The sequence below is a fragment of the Acomys minous genome (assembly GCF_964271855.1).
Source record: "Acomys minous genome assembly, chromosome: 12".
In the NCBI taxonomy this organism is placed as follows: Eukaryota; Metazoa; Chordata; class Mammalia; order Rodentia; family Muridae; genus Acomys; species Acomys minous.
Window position 1 is genome coordinate 94,671,491 of NC_140493.1, and position 13,702 is coordinate 94,685,192.

Sequence of the window (13,702 nt, forward strand, 5' to 3'; positions counted from 1 at the left end):
AGAATCATGGCCTTGTTCTTGCTCCAACAGGTATGGAGAGCCGCTTGGAGGCCGATTGAGGAAAAAGGGCAAAACTTGCTTCCACGAGATACTGACCTTTCCCTCCAAATGTCTCTGGTGTACAGCCGAGTTACGACCCTGCTACCTGGGTCCTCAGACTCCACCACTCCCCCCCCCCCTCAGATTCTGCTGAAAGGAGACCGGAAGGCAAGGGGAAAGCAGAATTAATTTAGTTAGCCACCATTTATTCTATCTTCAGAGTTACTCTAGCACTGGACCTAGTGTCCAGTCCTGGGCTTCCTTCTGTCCTCTTGGAACCGTTGGAGACATCTCTGAACAGGAATGGTAGCTTCTCCTGAGAGTCTCAGCCATGCAGGAACCTCTGGATACGGTTCCCTGGGCTCCTTTGGTCTGCCTGGCTGCCGACTGCCGTTACTCCTTGTGCCGTCTCAGCCATTCTCTTGTTGTTCTTTCTATCTTCCAAACCCCGAGGAACCAGTTTCCTGTATTTACATGCCCTCTGCTGAGACACACAATGTCCCTCTGCTTTCCTGCCCCATCTCTTTTATACAAGATTATCATGGTAGAGTGGACACACATCCCATAGACACACACTGAAATAACACAAGAAAAATGCTGGGCGCAGTGGTGCACGCCTCTAATCCCAGCACTCAGGGAGCTAGAGGCAGGCGGGTCACTAGACAGCCAAAGCTACACAGAGAAACTCTGCCTCAAAAACCAAACCAAACCAAACCAAAACAAAACAAAACAGCAGCTGGGCATGGTGGCACATGCCTTTAATCCCAGCACTTGGGAAAAAGAGGCAGGTGGATCTCTGTGAGTTTGAGGCCAGCCTGGTCTACAGAGCAAGTCCAGCCCGTGCTACACAGAGAAACTCTGTGTCGGAAAAAACAAAAAAGAAAGGAAAGAAGGAAGGAAGGAAGAAAGAAAGAAAGAAGCAATCACTAGGTAGGTATAGTATCACAAGCCTTTAATGCCAGCACTCAGAAGGCAGGGGAAAAGCAGATTTCTGAGTTTGAGGTCAGCTTGGTCAACATAGGAGTTCCAGGATAGCTGGGTGTGGTGGCTCACGCCTTTAATCCCAGCACTCAAGAGGCAGAGGTAGGTGGATAGCTGTGAATTCGAGGCCAGCCTGGTCTACAAAGCAAGTCCAGGACAGCCAAGGCTAACACAGAGAGACCCTGTCTCAAAAAAAAAAAAAAAAAAAAAAAAGCAAACAAACAAACAAAAAGTGCCAGGACAGCCAGAGCTACATAGTGAGACCTCGTCTCACAAAAAGGAAGATGAGGAAGAGGAAAAATGAGCCACAGGAGGAAAACGTAGTCATAGCTTCATTCATGCTTTTCTTCAGTTCCATGGAGTATCAACAGGGAACGCGGTTCTGTTTTCCTGTGGAGCACATAGGTGATACGACTATAGAGAAAAGGAAGGAAGCTGTTACCATAAGTCGGCAGATGACAAAGAGCTGGTCACGCTTCAGTACAGAGCTGGGGTGCTGCCCAGTGGTGAAGTACTTGCCTTAGCTGTGTAAGGTCCTGATGTCAAACCACAGCACAAGGGAAAAATGTCTTACTAGGAACCTTCACTCATCAAAATGTGCAACGGGTGTAAAGGCAGACATATAGACTGATGGGCAGAGTAGGGGGCGTGGCTAGTCACTGTGTAAGACTGAGACCTCCAGAGAGCTCTCTAGTCTATTCCCGGAGTACCCAGAGAGAAACGGAGTCTGATGTCGATGCAATACACACAGGAATTTTATTGAGTCAATGTGCATCGAGGTCTGACAAGCTCTTTCAAGCTGCCGCCCTCCAAAAGCAGGCAGAAGTGTTTTTTATATCTTTTTGTAAAAGCAGAATTTAGCAGGCTAGCTAGCAGGGGTAAGTACATTCCAGGGGTAGGGGTAGTGGAATATTTTTAGATACAGCTGGACCCTCAGCGTAGGTTGGCTGGCCTTGAGTCAAGCTGGACCCTCAGCGAAGGCTGGCTGGCCTTGTGTCAAGCTGGACCCTACAAGGGGGCCAAACAGCTACAGAACACACATAGTGATTTGATATTGATACCTTGGTTCAACATCAATATTGCTTCCTGGCCCCTCCAACTGTTGGATATATGTTCAAATCATTTTGTGTGTGCACGGCAAGACCAGTCAACAGGGGAAAGATAGTATCTGACACTATATCTGAAACTCACTTACAGGGGACTACAGGTCTATGAATAAGCCTTTACAATTCTTCAAAGAAGACAGGGCATCTGGGGGTGTGGTCCCTGGCAGAGCACTTGCCCAGCAGCCGCAAGCCCGGGCCTCACTTCACAACACTGAAAACAGAGAAGAAAAAAGTCAGCCAGGCACAGCAGAAACGGCAGGATCCAGAATTCAAGGTTATTCTTGGCTTCATGTCAAGTTCCAGACCAGCCTGGGCTACGGAAGCCTATCTCAAAACATACAAAGGGGCTGGGCATGGTGGCACATGCCTTTGATTCTTGGTCTCAGAAGGTGCAGAAAGGAGGATGTCAGTGAGTCTGAGACCAGTCTGGTCCTACAAACAGAATTCCAAGCTAGCCAGAGCTACATAGTGAGAGACTGTCTCAGAACACGACACAACCACACCAAACCAAACCACACAAAAGCATTCAAAGGCGATGATTTCTAGGGTTTAACACCAAAGACACAGACAACAACAACAACAACAAGGCTGGATTGTGCTTAATGGAAAGTTAATTTTTTTGAGGATCCAATGACAGTATTGACAATTTTAAAAGACAACCCACAGAATGGAAGAAAATAATGCAAACCAGATCTGATAAGACTTTGGCGCATTCCACAACAGGAGCTACCCAACGGGCGGTGCTCAAATCCTGGAAATGCTTTACCAGGAATGGAGCAGGCGAGCAGGGACGCGAAGAACAGCATGGAAGCCAAAGGTAGCACAGAAGACAAACTATGCCTTCAGTTCTGCCCAGCTAAAAGCTAACCATCTTGACGCCCCCTACCCTCCCCGATGTCTGCAGCAATATAGGCTGCCAAAGGGTTGATCTTACTTAAACCCTACCGGTCATTGGGGTGACTGCCGCTGAGAACCCCCATGTAATAACTGCCAGGAACTCTAAATTCCTATCCTGAGTAGTTCCAGGCTCTGGCCTCAAATGGTTTCGCTGGGTTCCCCTCCTCCACCCCGAGAGAGATTGCCTTGCTTGGCTACCGCAGACCGAGTGCAACCCCCCGCAGACACAGGCGGACGAGGCCGCTTCTGTGGCTGCCTTTAGTTTCTGGGTTAGCACCTTAAAGCCACCTGCAGTCTCTCAATGTGGCCTAGCCCTGGCTGAAATGAATGGATAGGGAGCAGGGCTGGGATAAGGGCGCAGGAGGTGAGGGTCTACATTCTTTAAGCGACAATGGGAAATCAGAAATAGACACCACCGACATCAGGTCAGAAACAAGGGAAAAGAAGCGTCAAAGCAGAGACGCCAGGCGAGGATCCCCCAGCCTTGAGTGTGGGGGTGGAAAATACAATAGGGCCCTTCTCTACACAATCGTTGTCTCTCCAGGGGACCCCCTCAGCTCTCGCAGGGACCTCAGTCCTTCCCCTCCCCCAAACCCTGCGCCCTTTGCGGATTGGTCCTGGGCTGCCAGGGGGCGGGGTCCTATGTCCCTGACGTCACCGGCCGAGGAGGGGGGGCGGGCAGCTGGGGGAGGGGGAGGTGAAGAGCCCCGGCTCAGCACCTCGGAGAGCTCCCTCCCCGGCCTTGTTTTGCTCCGGAATCGCTGCCGGGGGAGGGAGCGAAGGGGCCTGGCACCAGGCATCGAGGCCGAGAGATGGCAGTGAAGAGGACGAAGGGCCCCTGGGGGCAGAAGGCACAGCCGTGATCCTGCGAGGGGGACCGGGGGACCGGGTGGGGTGGGGGGCAGCGGGTGGCGGCAGCAGTGGCCGCACATCTGGATGGAAGCGAGCTTTGTCCAGACCACCATGGCTCTGGGGCTGCCCTCCAAGAAAGCATCTTCCCGCAACGTGATCGTGGAACGCAGGAACCTGATCACTGTGTGCAGGTGGGCGCCGTTGGCGGTCGGGGTGGGTTGGTTAAAGAGACGGGTTGGGGCGGGCTGAGAAATCTAAGGGTTGAGCATGCCACCCCCCCCCCCCCAAGGATGCTCTGCAGTCGCTGAGAAATGGCCAGGCAGCGAGGGTTAGAAGGATTATGTTCTATTCTTCCCAGACCGGGAACCGGGAGGCGGGATGGACCGCTAGTTCTTATTCTTCTTGGCTAAGCTAGGCCTATGCCCGGCCTGGGGCATGGTGGTGGTGGTGGGGGGGGATGGAGAGAGTTTAATTGGCACTGCAGCTTCCTGTGAGAACCAGGAAGTGACATTGTGTGTGAGAGGGGGAGGGAAAGGAAGGCTGGCTCTCTTCCTGGCAGTGGGGGCAGGGTGGGCAGAGGGGGCGCAATGGGGTTGGGGGTAGATGTCCCCCAATTCCCCTCTTGCCACCCCTGTCAGCGTGGCTTCTTGGGATAGAGCTTTCCTAAGAGACTTTCCTGTGCTCAGCCCTCCAAGAACCAAGGACGGTGGCATTTCTAGACAGCTGCAGCCTGTAGCAGGATCGGCTGGGCACAGCAGCAAAGACCCCGAAACCCATCCAGTGAAAGTTGAGGGCACTACCCAGTCGTAGGGAGCATTCAAGGCCTAAGTGAAGAAGCTGGGGGCCCCTGAGTCCAAGTGAAGATTGAGAACCCAGATCCCTAAACCTCTGAGGGTGGGGCTGCTGTGAAAATTCTCATCTTTCTTGGCCACCAGGAAGGAATCCTTCCCACTTCAACCCGGCTGTGACTCACCCTCCCTGCCCTGCTTTGCCCTGCCCTGCCCTGCCCTGAGGACCAGAAAGCTCCCAGCTGTGCAGGCTCTCTCCTAAGCCCCCAGCTGTCCTTGCCTCTCCCTCTGGGGTCTCCATGCCAGCTGCCTTCTGCACCTGCAACCCCCATGCCTGCCATGTCCACCAGGTGCTGCACTCTCGGCTCACAGTGCCCCTGGGATTAGGACTGAGTTGTCCTTTATTGCCAGTCAGTCCCAGTTGCCTGCACATAAACCTCAGCTCCGATCTGTCTCCCAGGAGTCATGCCCACCTGATGCCCGGCCTCCCAACACCCAGGGTTCCTTTGGATTTCTGGACACACACCCAGCCTCGTGGCCTCTGTCTCAGAGCATCCCTTTCTGAGTGTCTTGAAAGCGCTGTGCACATCAGGCCCTGTAGGAAGGTGGCTGTGAGGTGTGAGAGGAACGTGTGCAGCCGTGACCTAGCCCAAAGCACAGCTGCCGGCTCTGCCCTCGTGCTCCAGATCCCTGCCAGTTGTGGTGTCAAGAGATGGCTGCCCGTGCAAGCACACAGCTTTTGCTTTAGTTCTTAGCTGGGCAACCTTGTGGCACTCTCTTAACTATTCTATAAGCCTTTGGTGCCTTTTTTTTTTTTTTTTTTTTTTTTAGCTTTTACATCTTAAGTGTAAAAGCCACACCAAAGAATGGGTTATGGTGTGTGCCACATTAGATACCAGCCAGTGCCTGGCACACAGAAATGCTTTATCTCAATGATACCCTTCTTGTCCCTCTCTTGGCTCTTGGCCATCTGGGTGCACCTTTCTCTTGCCTGCCAGGGTAGCCGGAGCTTTGAGTGTGTGGGGAAAGGAGGGGGTGCCACTTAGCTCGAGCTGGAGAAACGGAGGTTCAGGTGACTTGGACGTAGCTCAGACAAGGGACAGTTTAGGGGCCTAGGGCCCCCAAGGACCTGCTGCCTCATCACCGTCACATGGTTCTTGCAGCTCCCTTTAGCAGGCTCTGGGCTCCCCTGGGCCCTGGCCTCCCTGTCTCCATGGTAACCCACAGCAGCTATCCTCCTCCTAACCAGGCCCAAACCATGGGGTTCCTAGAGGCTCTGACCAGCTTTCAGCTCCCCCCAAGGACAGATGGCAGATGGCTGCCCTGCTGACCAAGCCCCAAGGCCTTTACTGCAGTCTGACCCGGAGGACCACAAATTGATGGTGTGCATGATAAGACCCCAGATAACAGCCTGGTCCCCGTCCTCACAGGCTCCCTCCTAGCCAGGCCAGGGTTGTCTTCTCACTTGGCCTGGGCCCAGCGATCCATACTCTCTCACCTTCTCCCATCCTTGTCTGGGCTCTGGACCAAAGCTGAATGGGGGGGGGGGGAGTGCTGATCTTTCCATTTGTGCCCAAGGAAAAGGGCTTTGAACCCAGCAGCCTGCCTCCCTCTAGCACAGGCCAACACGACCAGCCAGGTTTCAGCCTCCACTCCCTGATAAGCCCAAAGGAAGGGGATAGAGAGGGAGCCTTACTGGCCAGTGCTTCATGGCTGGAGGCTTCTAAAGCAGGTGATGGAGGGCAGAGGTCACTTAGAGCCTTAGTATTTGTATGTTTGATTTTGTTGTTGTTGGTTTGTTTTTTCCGAGACAGGGTTTCTCTACAGCCCTGGCTATCCTGGACTCGATTTTGTAGACCAGGCTGGCCTCGAACTCACATAGATCCTTCTGCCTCTGCCTCCCAAGTGCGGGGATTAAAAGCAAGTGCCATCACACCCAGCTCTGTGTGTGTGTGTGTGTGTGTGTGTGTGTGTGTGTGTGTGTGTGTGTGTAATTTATTTATTTTTACGTTATGGGCATTGGTGTTTTGATTGTGTGTCTGTGTGGGGGTATCAGATCCCCTGGAACAGGAGTTACAAACAATTGTAAGCTGCCATGTGGTTGCTGGGAATTCAACTCAGGACCTCTGGAAGCAGCCAGTGCTCTTAATCACTGAGCCATTTCTCCAGCCCTCCCACCCCACCCCACCTTTTTTTTTTTTTTTAAAGATTATGTCTCTCTATGTAGTCCTGGCTGTCTTGGAATTTACTATGTAGAACAGGCTGTCCTGGAACTTACAGAGATCCTCCTGCCTCTGCCTCCAGAGTGCTAGGATCAAAGACATATGCCATCATCCCTGGATAGTACTTAAAAAAAAATTATGTTTATTTGTCTGTGTATTTTGTGTGTGCGTGTGCCACAGTGTGAGTGTGGAAGTCAGAGAAAAACTGGTGGGCATGGGTTTTCTCCTTCCACCATGGAGGTCCTGGGATTGAACTCAGGTGGGCTGGGCTGAGTGGCATGCGCCTTTATCCACTGAGCCAGCTCCTTAGCCAACCCTTAGGAATTACAGCAGCCACGAGGAAGCCATAAAACAGAACAGAAAGACAAGGATGGAGAATTGGCCCAGTGCTTGCCTCCTGCCAGTTACATGACTCGGTTAGCCTCCTTATCTGTAATATAAGGGAGGTCGGCATAAGAGGACCTCCCTCCCAGGGCTGTGGTGAGGACCAGTGGGGTGCCACATACGGCAAATGGAGACTACAGCTCCAGGAGGCTTAAACGGGGGCTGCAAACAACAACGGGGGATGCTTGGATCCAACCCCTTGGCCTCACTTGCTACCTCTCTCCCTGAGAAACCAGTGCCTGGGTCCCCAAAATCCCTCCCAGGGACCCCTTGCCAGAATTCCTTCCCACCCAATGTATGTCAGACCCACACCCTGCGTTCTCCCCCACGCCCGAAGCTCTACCCTGCCTAGCTCTGGGCAGCTGGTGTGTAGGTGGGCTAGCTGAGAAGAAGGGGGAGGGGGGTTGCCAGAGTTGAGTGTCCACCTGGCCACACATGTATGCTGACCTTCCATGTGCTGCTCACATGTTCAGGGACAGGTGACCCACCCCCCACCCCCACCCTCCACCCCCCACCCCCCATTCTCCACCCCCCACCCTGAGAGATGAAAGCTCATTCCAAGAAGGACTGTTTCAGGGCATGGGTTCAAACTGGTTTCTGACTCTTGGTTGAACCTCAATTCACACACATGATAAATGCCACTCTGACCGGGCGTGGTGGCGCACGTGTTTAATCCCAGCACTCGGGAGGCAGAGGCAGGAGGATCTCTGTGAGTTCGAGGCCAGCCTAGTTTACAAAGCGAGTCCAGGACAGCGAGGGCTACACAGAGAACCCCTCTCTTGAAAACAAACAACCAACCCTCCTCCTTCCCCCCAAAAAAAGAAAAGAAAAGAAAGAAAAATGCCACGCTGAAGGATGGTAGGGACAAAGGGTCTAGGGTCTCTCCTTTGTCTTGTTTTTTCTTTTTCTTTTTTCTTTTTTTTTGGGGGGGGGGTTTTTTGTTTGTTTGTTTGTTTTTGGTTTTTTTTTTTTTTTTTTTTTTTTTGGTTTTTCAAGACAGGGTTTCTCTGTGTAGCCTTGGCCGTCCTAGACTTGCTTTATAGACCAGGCTGGCCTCGAACTCACAGCGATCCGCCTGCCTCTGCCTCCCGAGTGCCGGGCGTGCACCACCAGGCCCGGCTGGGTGTCTTGTTTTTCTACATTTTGTTTCATCCTGTCTCACACTGAGTCCCCGAAGCTTCCTTTCTCTGGCTAGCATCTCTTCCTTACCCACCCTGCCACCCTCCCTCTCGTTCCACGTAGTCTAGAATCTTCTGTGGCCACTCTGGTTCCACCTGCCCCCTCATTACACCCACACCCTTCATGCCCTCTTCTCTATTACTTCCTCTCTGACACCCTTCCTCTATCGCCCTGTTTGACCACCCCTCACCCCCACCTCCCCACCCCCCGCACCCTCACTTACCTCCACCCACACCAGGTTCTCTGTGAAAACCTTGCTAGAGAAGTACACGGCAGAGCCCATTGATGACTCATCAGAGGAGTTTGTTAACTTCGCAGCCATTTTGGAGCAGATCCTCAGCCACCGATTTAAAGGTAGGCCATCATCGCCTGCCCCTTCCAACCCCGGCCTGGAGCTTCTAGCCACCGCCCTGCTTGTAATATCCTCTATGGATTTCTAAACCCCATCCCTGGATCCAGGGCCTCATTTCTGGGCTGTTCAACGAACCTAAAGCACAGTACTGGGAGATCGGGGAGAGGGTCATCTGCCCACAGCTCCAACATTGGACATGCACCTCTCTGCTAGCAAGCCTGCTGCTTATGCTGGGGGAGGCAGTGTGTGTGTGTGTGTGTGTGTGTGTGTGTGTGTGTGTGTGTGTGTGTGTGTGTGTGTGTGTGTATGCTCATGCGTATGCATGTGAGTGCTTTATGATGACATGGACCCTTTCCAAACTCCTTGCTATCGCTGTGTCCCCTCCCTGCCCTGGCTCAGCTTGTGCCCCAGCAGGTCCAGTGAGCTGGTTCAGCTCGGATGGGCAACGAGGCTTCTGGGATTATATCCGGCTGGCGTGCAGCAAAGTGCCCAACAACTGTGTGAGCAGCATTGAGAACATGGAGAATATTAGCACAGCTCGAGCCAAGGTGAGGGGCTATAGCCGGTCAACACAGTGACTCCTGCTCTAGACAGGGGCCCAATCCTTACCCCTTGCCCGTGGGGCTCGGAAAGGGGATCATACCTGATGCCGGATATATAGGTCTCTCTGCGACAATTAAAAAGGTGATCGTGTTCTCCAGGGCAGGGCATGGATCCGGGTGGCTCTGATGGAGAAGCGTATGTCAGAATACATCACCACAGCTCTCCGGGACAACCGAACTACCAGGTCAGACCTCTCAGACAGCAGTATGCACGTTAATTGCCTTAAGTGCCCGCAGCGACCTTCAATACCAGGACTACAAGTTCCAGCATGCACCATGTCCCAGCTGACATGGTAACCGGACTACAGAAGCCTCAGTCACATACCATTTTACTTGGCCTTATGCCATGACCTACAACACACAGCCGTGCCAGCTCTGCAAATCTCTCTTCTTGGGTTCCCATATGCAGAGCTTCAGTGCGTGGAAGTTGAGTCGTGAGGTTCAGAGATCACAAGGCAGAATGTGTCAGTGCTGGGGGTGGGAAGCTACTAGGGCCACTCCCCCCAACCTGGTTATTTTCTTTATTACATTCTATCCCTCGTCTTCATGTTTCAGAGTAAGCTATCTGTGACCCAAGGTCTAAAGCTTTGCTCTCTGATTTAAAGGATCCGTGTAACCCAGTGCTTCATAGGTGCTGTTTAGCTTAGAGAACAGAAGAGGGTCGCTTGCATTGTGAGCGGTGTGGGGGCGGGGTCAAGTGTGGGGGCGGGGTCAGGCGCTAGTTTTCACTGAGTGACAGTCGAAGCGGGTGGTGAGCTGGAAGGAGTCATCTCCTTTCTCCAGGAAATACTAAGTAAGCCACGCAGAGGGTCCTGGGCATGGGGAGGCCCGTTGGGACTCCCTATGCTCTTCTCTCCTGCAGACGGTTCTATGACTCCGGAGCCATCATGCTGAGGGAGGAAGCCACTGTCCTCACGGGGATGCTTATCGGGCTCAGCGCCATCGACTTCAGGTGGGGTCTGCATGGCGGTGGTGAAGGGGACTTTCTCACCCACAACTGTCCAACGCCCCTCATTCCCTCCCCCCACCCCTGTGGCTCTTCTGCCCCAGCTTCTGTCTAAAGGGCGAAGTTCTGGACGGGAAGACCCCGGTGGTCATCGATTACACGCCCTACTTAAAATTCACCCAGAGGTGAGCAGCCCAGTTATTGGAGTGAGCGCGGAGATGGGCACCGGGAGGGCTCTGAGTGTTCTCCTGATACCGCTGCCCAAGGGTCGGAATTGGGGTGCTAGTGGGGCGAGGCGGGGAGGAGCCGGCACCACCCACTGCTCCCACTCCTAAGCTACGACTACCTGACGGATGAGGAAGAGAGGCACAGTGCAGAAAGCAGCACCAGCGAGGACAACTCACCTGAGCATCCCTACCTGCCTCTGGTCACCGACGAGGACAGTTGGTACAACAAGTGGCACAAGATGGAACAAAAGTTTCGCATCGTCTATGCGCAGAAGGTGCGCGGGGGCGAGAGCGGGGAGCTGAGAGCGATCAGGGCAGCAGGGGCTGGGCTGGGACTCCAGCTAGGACCCCTTTGGGCGGTCGAGCTGAGCCGACGCCCCGCAGGGATACCTGGAGGAGCTGGTGCGCCTGCGCGAGTCGCAGCTGAAGGACCTGGAGGCGGAAAACCGGCGGCTGCAGCTGCAGCTGGAGGAGGCTGCGGCACAGAATCAGCGTGAGAAACGGGAGCTGGAAGGCGTGATCCTGGAGTTGCAGGAGCAGCTGTGAGCCCGCCTCCTGCCCTGACCCCTCCCCCCACCCTTGTGAACCCCAATACGACTCCATTAGATGGCAGTGCTTTCCTGACAACATCCAATTTGCATCAGCCCGACCATCCCTTCACCTCTCTCAAGGTCCCGTGGTTGCAAAACTTTACCCCCACAACATTAAGACCCCGTAGCCTCCAGTACCCATCAGCCATTGCTACAGGGACCGCATGAATCACAGAGCTTGAGCAGCCTTCGGTTATATTACATGGTCCCCGCTGCTCAGGCATCACCCCAGTGACCCCTCTCCCTAACCCACAGTATTTCTCTTTCCTAAACCTGCCCCAGCCAGCTGGCACAAACCCCACCGTCCCTTTCCACTCCTCCCCACATCATCCCAGCAGGGCCATCATGAGAGCACTGATCATGGCCACCCTCTGCCCCCTTTTACAAACATGGCCATATTTCGGAGCCAGCCTCAGACTTGTGATCCTTCTTGCCTCAGCCTCCTTGGGCTGTAATTCCTGGATATGTGCATCATCCCTGAGCAGCATATATTCCCACCTCCGACTACTCGGGTTTCCTTTCTAGGCCCTGGCCCCCACCTTTGCGGAGTCTTGCTTCCCTCTCCTAGCCAGGCCTGATCCCCCTCCCCCTCCCAGGACAGGTCTGATCCCGGGTGACCATGCCCCCCTGGCCCAGGGTTCCAAGGAGCTCACCACACCCCTGGTCAACCAGTGGCCCTCCCTGAGTACACTCAATAGGGCTGAGGGTGCCAGCAACTCCAAGCTATATCGGAGGTAAGCCCCCAACCCAAGTGCTACCCCCAAATCCCAGTCCCAGGAAGCAGGGTTTGTGGGCCACTGTCTGCGCACTTTTCTGTTCTGCTCTAGACACAGCTTCATGGGCACCGAGCCGCTGTCCGCTGAGGCCAGCCTGAGCTCAGACTCCCAGCGCCTGGGAGAGGGCAAACGGGATGAGGAGCCCTGGGGCCCTATCGGTGAGCACCCCACACACACCTTGGCACTTGGAACGCTGCAGAAAAGGGAAAGGGGCGCTTAGTCTGGCCACGGCTGAAGCCCTCGTTTTTCTCAGCCCTTCCTGTGGAGCTTGGTTTGTCCCCTTGCTAACCCCTATTTCCATCTGTGAAATAGGAATATTGGTTTTAAAAAGAGCCTCCATTGTCCATGTATGGAGAGGGCTCAGCGGATTCTAAGTCTCAAGGGCTCCCTTGGGGGGAGCGGGGGAGCTTCTCAGCTTAGTTTGCTCTTACCACACATACAATGTGAACTGCCTGTCTGACCAACGTTCCCCCTCTTCTTTGGCTGCCAGGAAGCTCAGAACCAAATTAGTGGCTTCCTCCGAGTGAATGCCCAGGACTTCAACGCATGCATTTTGTGTTGACCCACCCACCCACCTCCTGGCCCCACCTTGGTTTCTCCCTAGTTTTCCCCTATGCCTGGACCTCTTCTTTTCTTAAAAAAAAAAAAAAAAAGACATATAACTATGCTGTATCAAAGAACATGGTTTTGAGACCAGGCAGGCTTTGGACATGTAATCCACCACACTGTGTTTGTGACTGTGTGTGTGTGTGTATGTCCCACCAGACTGTGAGCTCCATGAGAGCAGGGACCATGTCTTGTCTGTTCTTGTAGCCCAGAGTGTGAAATAGCAAATGCTCACTGTGTGCTTAATAAATGGACAGAGAGAGGCCGAACCTCAGGGGGAGACAGACATAGACTGATGAGTGGCTCATGTCTGGTGCAAGGTGTAAGGCATGCTCGACCAAGGTTTACTTAAAAATGGCAGACGCTCCACAAGAGGCCCAGCCAGAGTCTCCTGGGGGTGACCTGAGAACTGCCCCTTTACCGCCCATTCTTGAAGAGGACCTCCCCACACACACACAGCCTGGCTGCCCCCGGCCTTACCCACCCTCTCTCCCCAGGGAAGGACCCCACGCCTTCCATGCTGGGCCTCTGCGGCTCCCTGGCCTCCATTCCCAGCTGCAAGTCCCTGGCGAGCTTCAAATCCAACGAATGCCTGGTGAGCGACAGCCCTGAGGGCAGCCCAGCGCTTAGTCCCAGCTGAGGAGCAGCACAGGCAATGCCAGCCCCACCTGCCAGGGGCCATGGACTACTGCCACCCTTGAGTCCCCCAACCCAGGCAACCCTTCAAGAATGCCATCCACTTTGCCTCGGGTCTCTAGGGAAAGACAACCCAAGCCTCTTTCCTGCTCCAGCTTTCTGCCAAGTAGGCAGGAGCTGCAAGGGGAGGAGGTGGGGCTAGGAGGGACACCCAGGCCACAGGTCATCAGTCCCCTGGGGGAAGCCTCTCCACTCTGGTGGTTCTGAAACCTGCCTGGCTCCCTTTGCTCATCTTCCACACCTGCCTCAGGAGCAGGTGGTCCAGCCCTGGCATTCCTGCTGCCCTGCCTCTGGTCTAACTTGTGTACCCTCTGAAGTCACCCATCCTTGGTACCTATGTGGGGAAGAGATTAGGCAAATAAAAGCCAGAGGACTGAGGTGGTTTCATCTGTTGGGGGGCGGGGTAGGGCTCCATAACAGGGTCTCGTAGCCAAGGTAATGGTGCAGCAATTAGCATGT

At 54.0% G+C, this 13,702-nt stretch overlaps 1 protein-coding gene and 1 long non-coding RNA gene across 5 annotated transcripts; one reads left to right on the forward strand and one right to left on the reverse strand.

Moving 5' to 3' along the window:
* Window positions 1-867: 867 nt before the first annotated feature.
* On the reverse strand, window positions 868-9,518 carry LOC311578280. The gene is made up of 3 exons (XR_014772809.1): window positions 9,444-9,518; window positions 2,216-2,337; window positions 868-1,434 (listed from the first exon to the last, which is right to left on the reverse strand). It is a non-coding gene; the product is annotated as an uncharacterized lncRNA (long non-coding RNA).
* RUNDC3A (RUN domain containing 3A) lies at window positions 3,704-13,620 on the forward strand. 4 transcript variants are annotated; one of them, XM_084748080.1, is made up of 11 exons: window positions 3,704-4,066; window positions 8,687-8,802; window positions 9,200-9,348; window positions 9,502-9,587; window positions 10,265-10,354; window positions 10,453-10,533; window positions 10,685-10,850; window positions 10,960-11,117; window positions 11,762-11,899; window positions 11,993-12,099; window positions 13,045-13,620. In XM_084748080.1, the coding sequence occupies exons 1-11, from the start codon at window positions 3,960-3,962 to the stop codon at window positions 13,185-13,187; spliced, it is 1,341 nt and encodes a 446-aa protein (XP_084604206.1). In that variant the 5' UTR covers window positions 3,704-3,959; the 3' UTR covers window positions 13,188-13,620. The 4 variants fall into 4 exon arrangements, with proteins under 4 accessions (XP_084604206.1, XP_084604207.1, XP_084604208.1 ...); XM_084748081.1 differs by having other exon boundaries at window positions 9,212-9,348; XM_084748082.1 differs by having other exon boundaries at window positions 9,215-9,348.
* Window positions 13,621-13,702: the final 82 nt, after the last annotated feature.

Bases quoted from the DNA above. Each gene is read 5' to 3' on its own strand.
- RUNDC3A (XM_084748080.1), top strand. From the start codon at position 3,960: ATGGAAGCGAGCTTTGTCCAGACCACCATGGCTCTGGGGCTGCCCTCC. The intron at 10,534-10,684 runs GTGAGCAGCCCA...CCCACTCCTAAG, and splicing joins TACTTAAAATTCACCCAGAG to CTACGACTACCTGACGGATG. The intron at 11,118-11,761 runs GTGAGCCCGCCT...TCCCCCTCCCAG, and splicing joins CTGGAGTTGCAGGAGCAGCT to GACAGGTCTGATCCCGGGTG.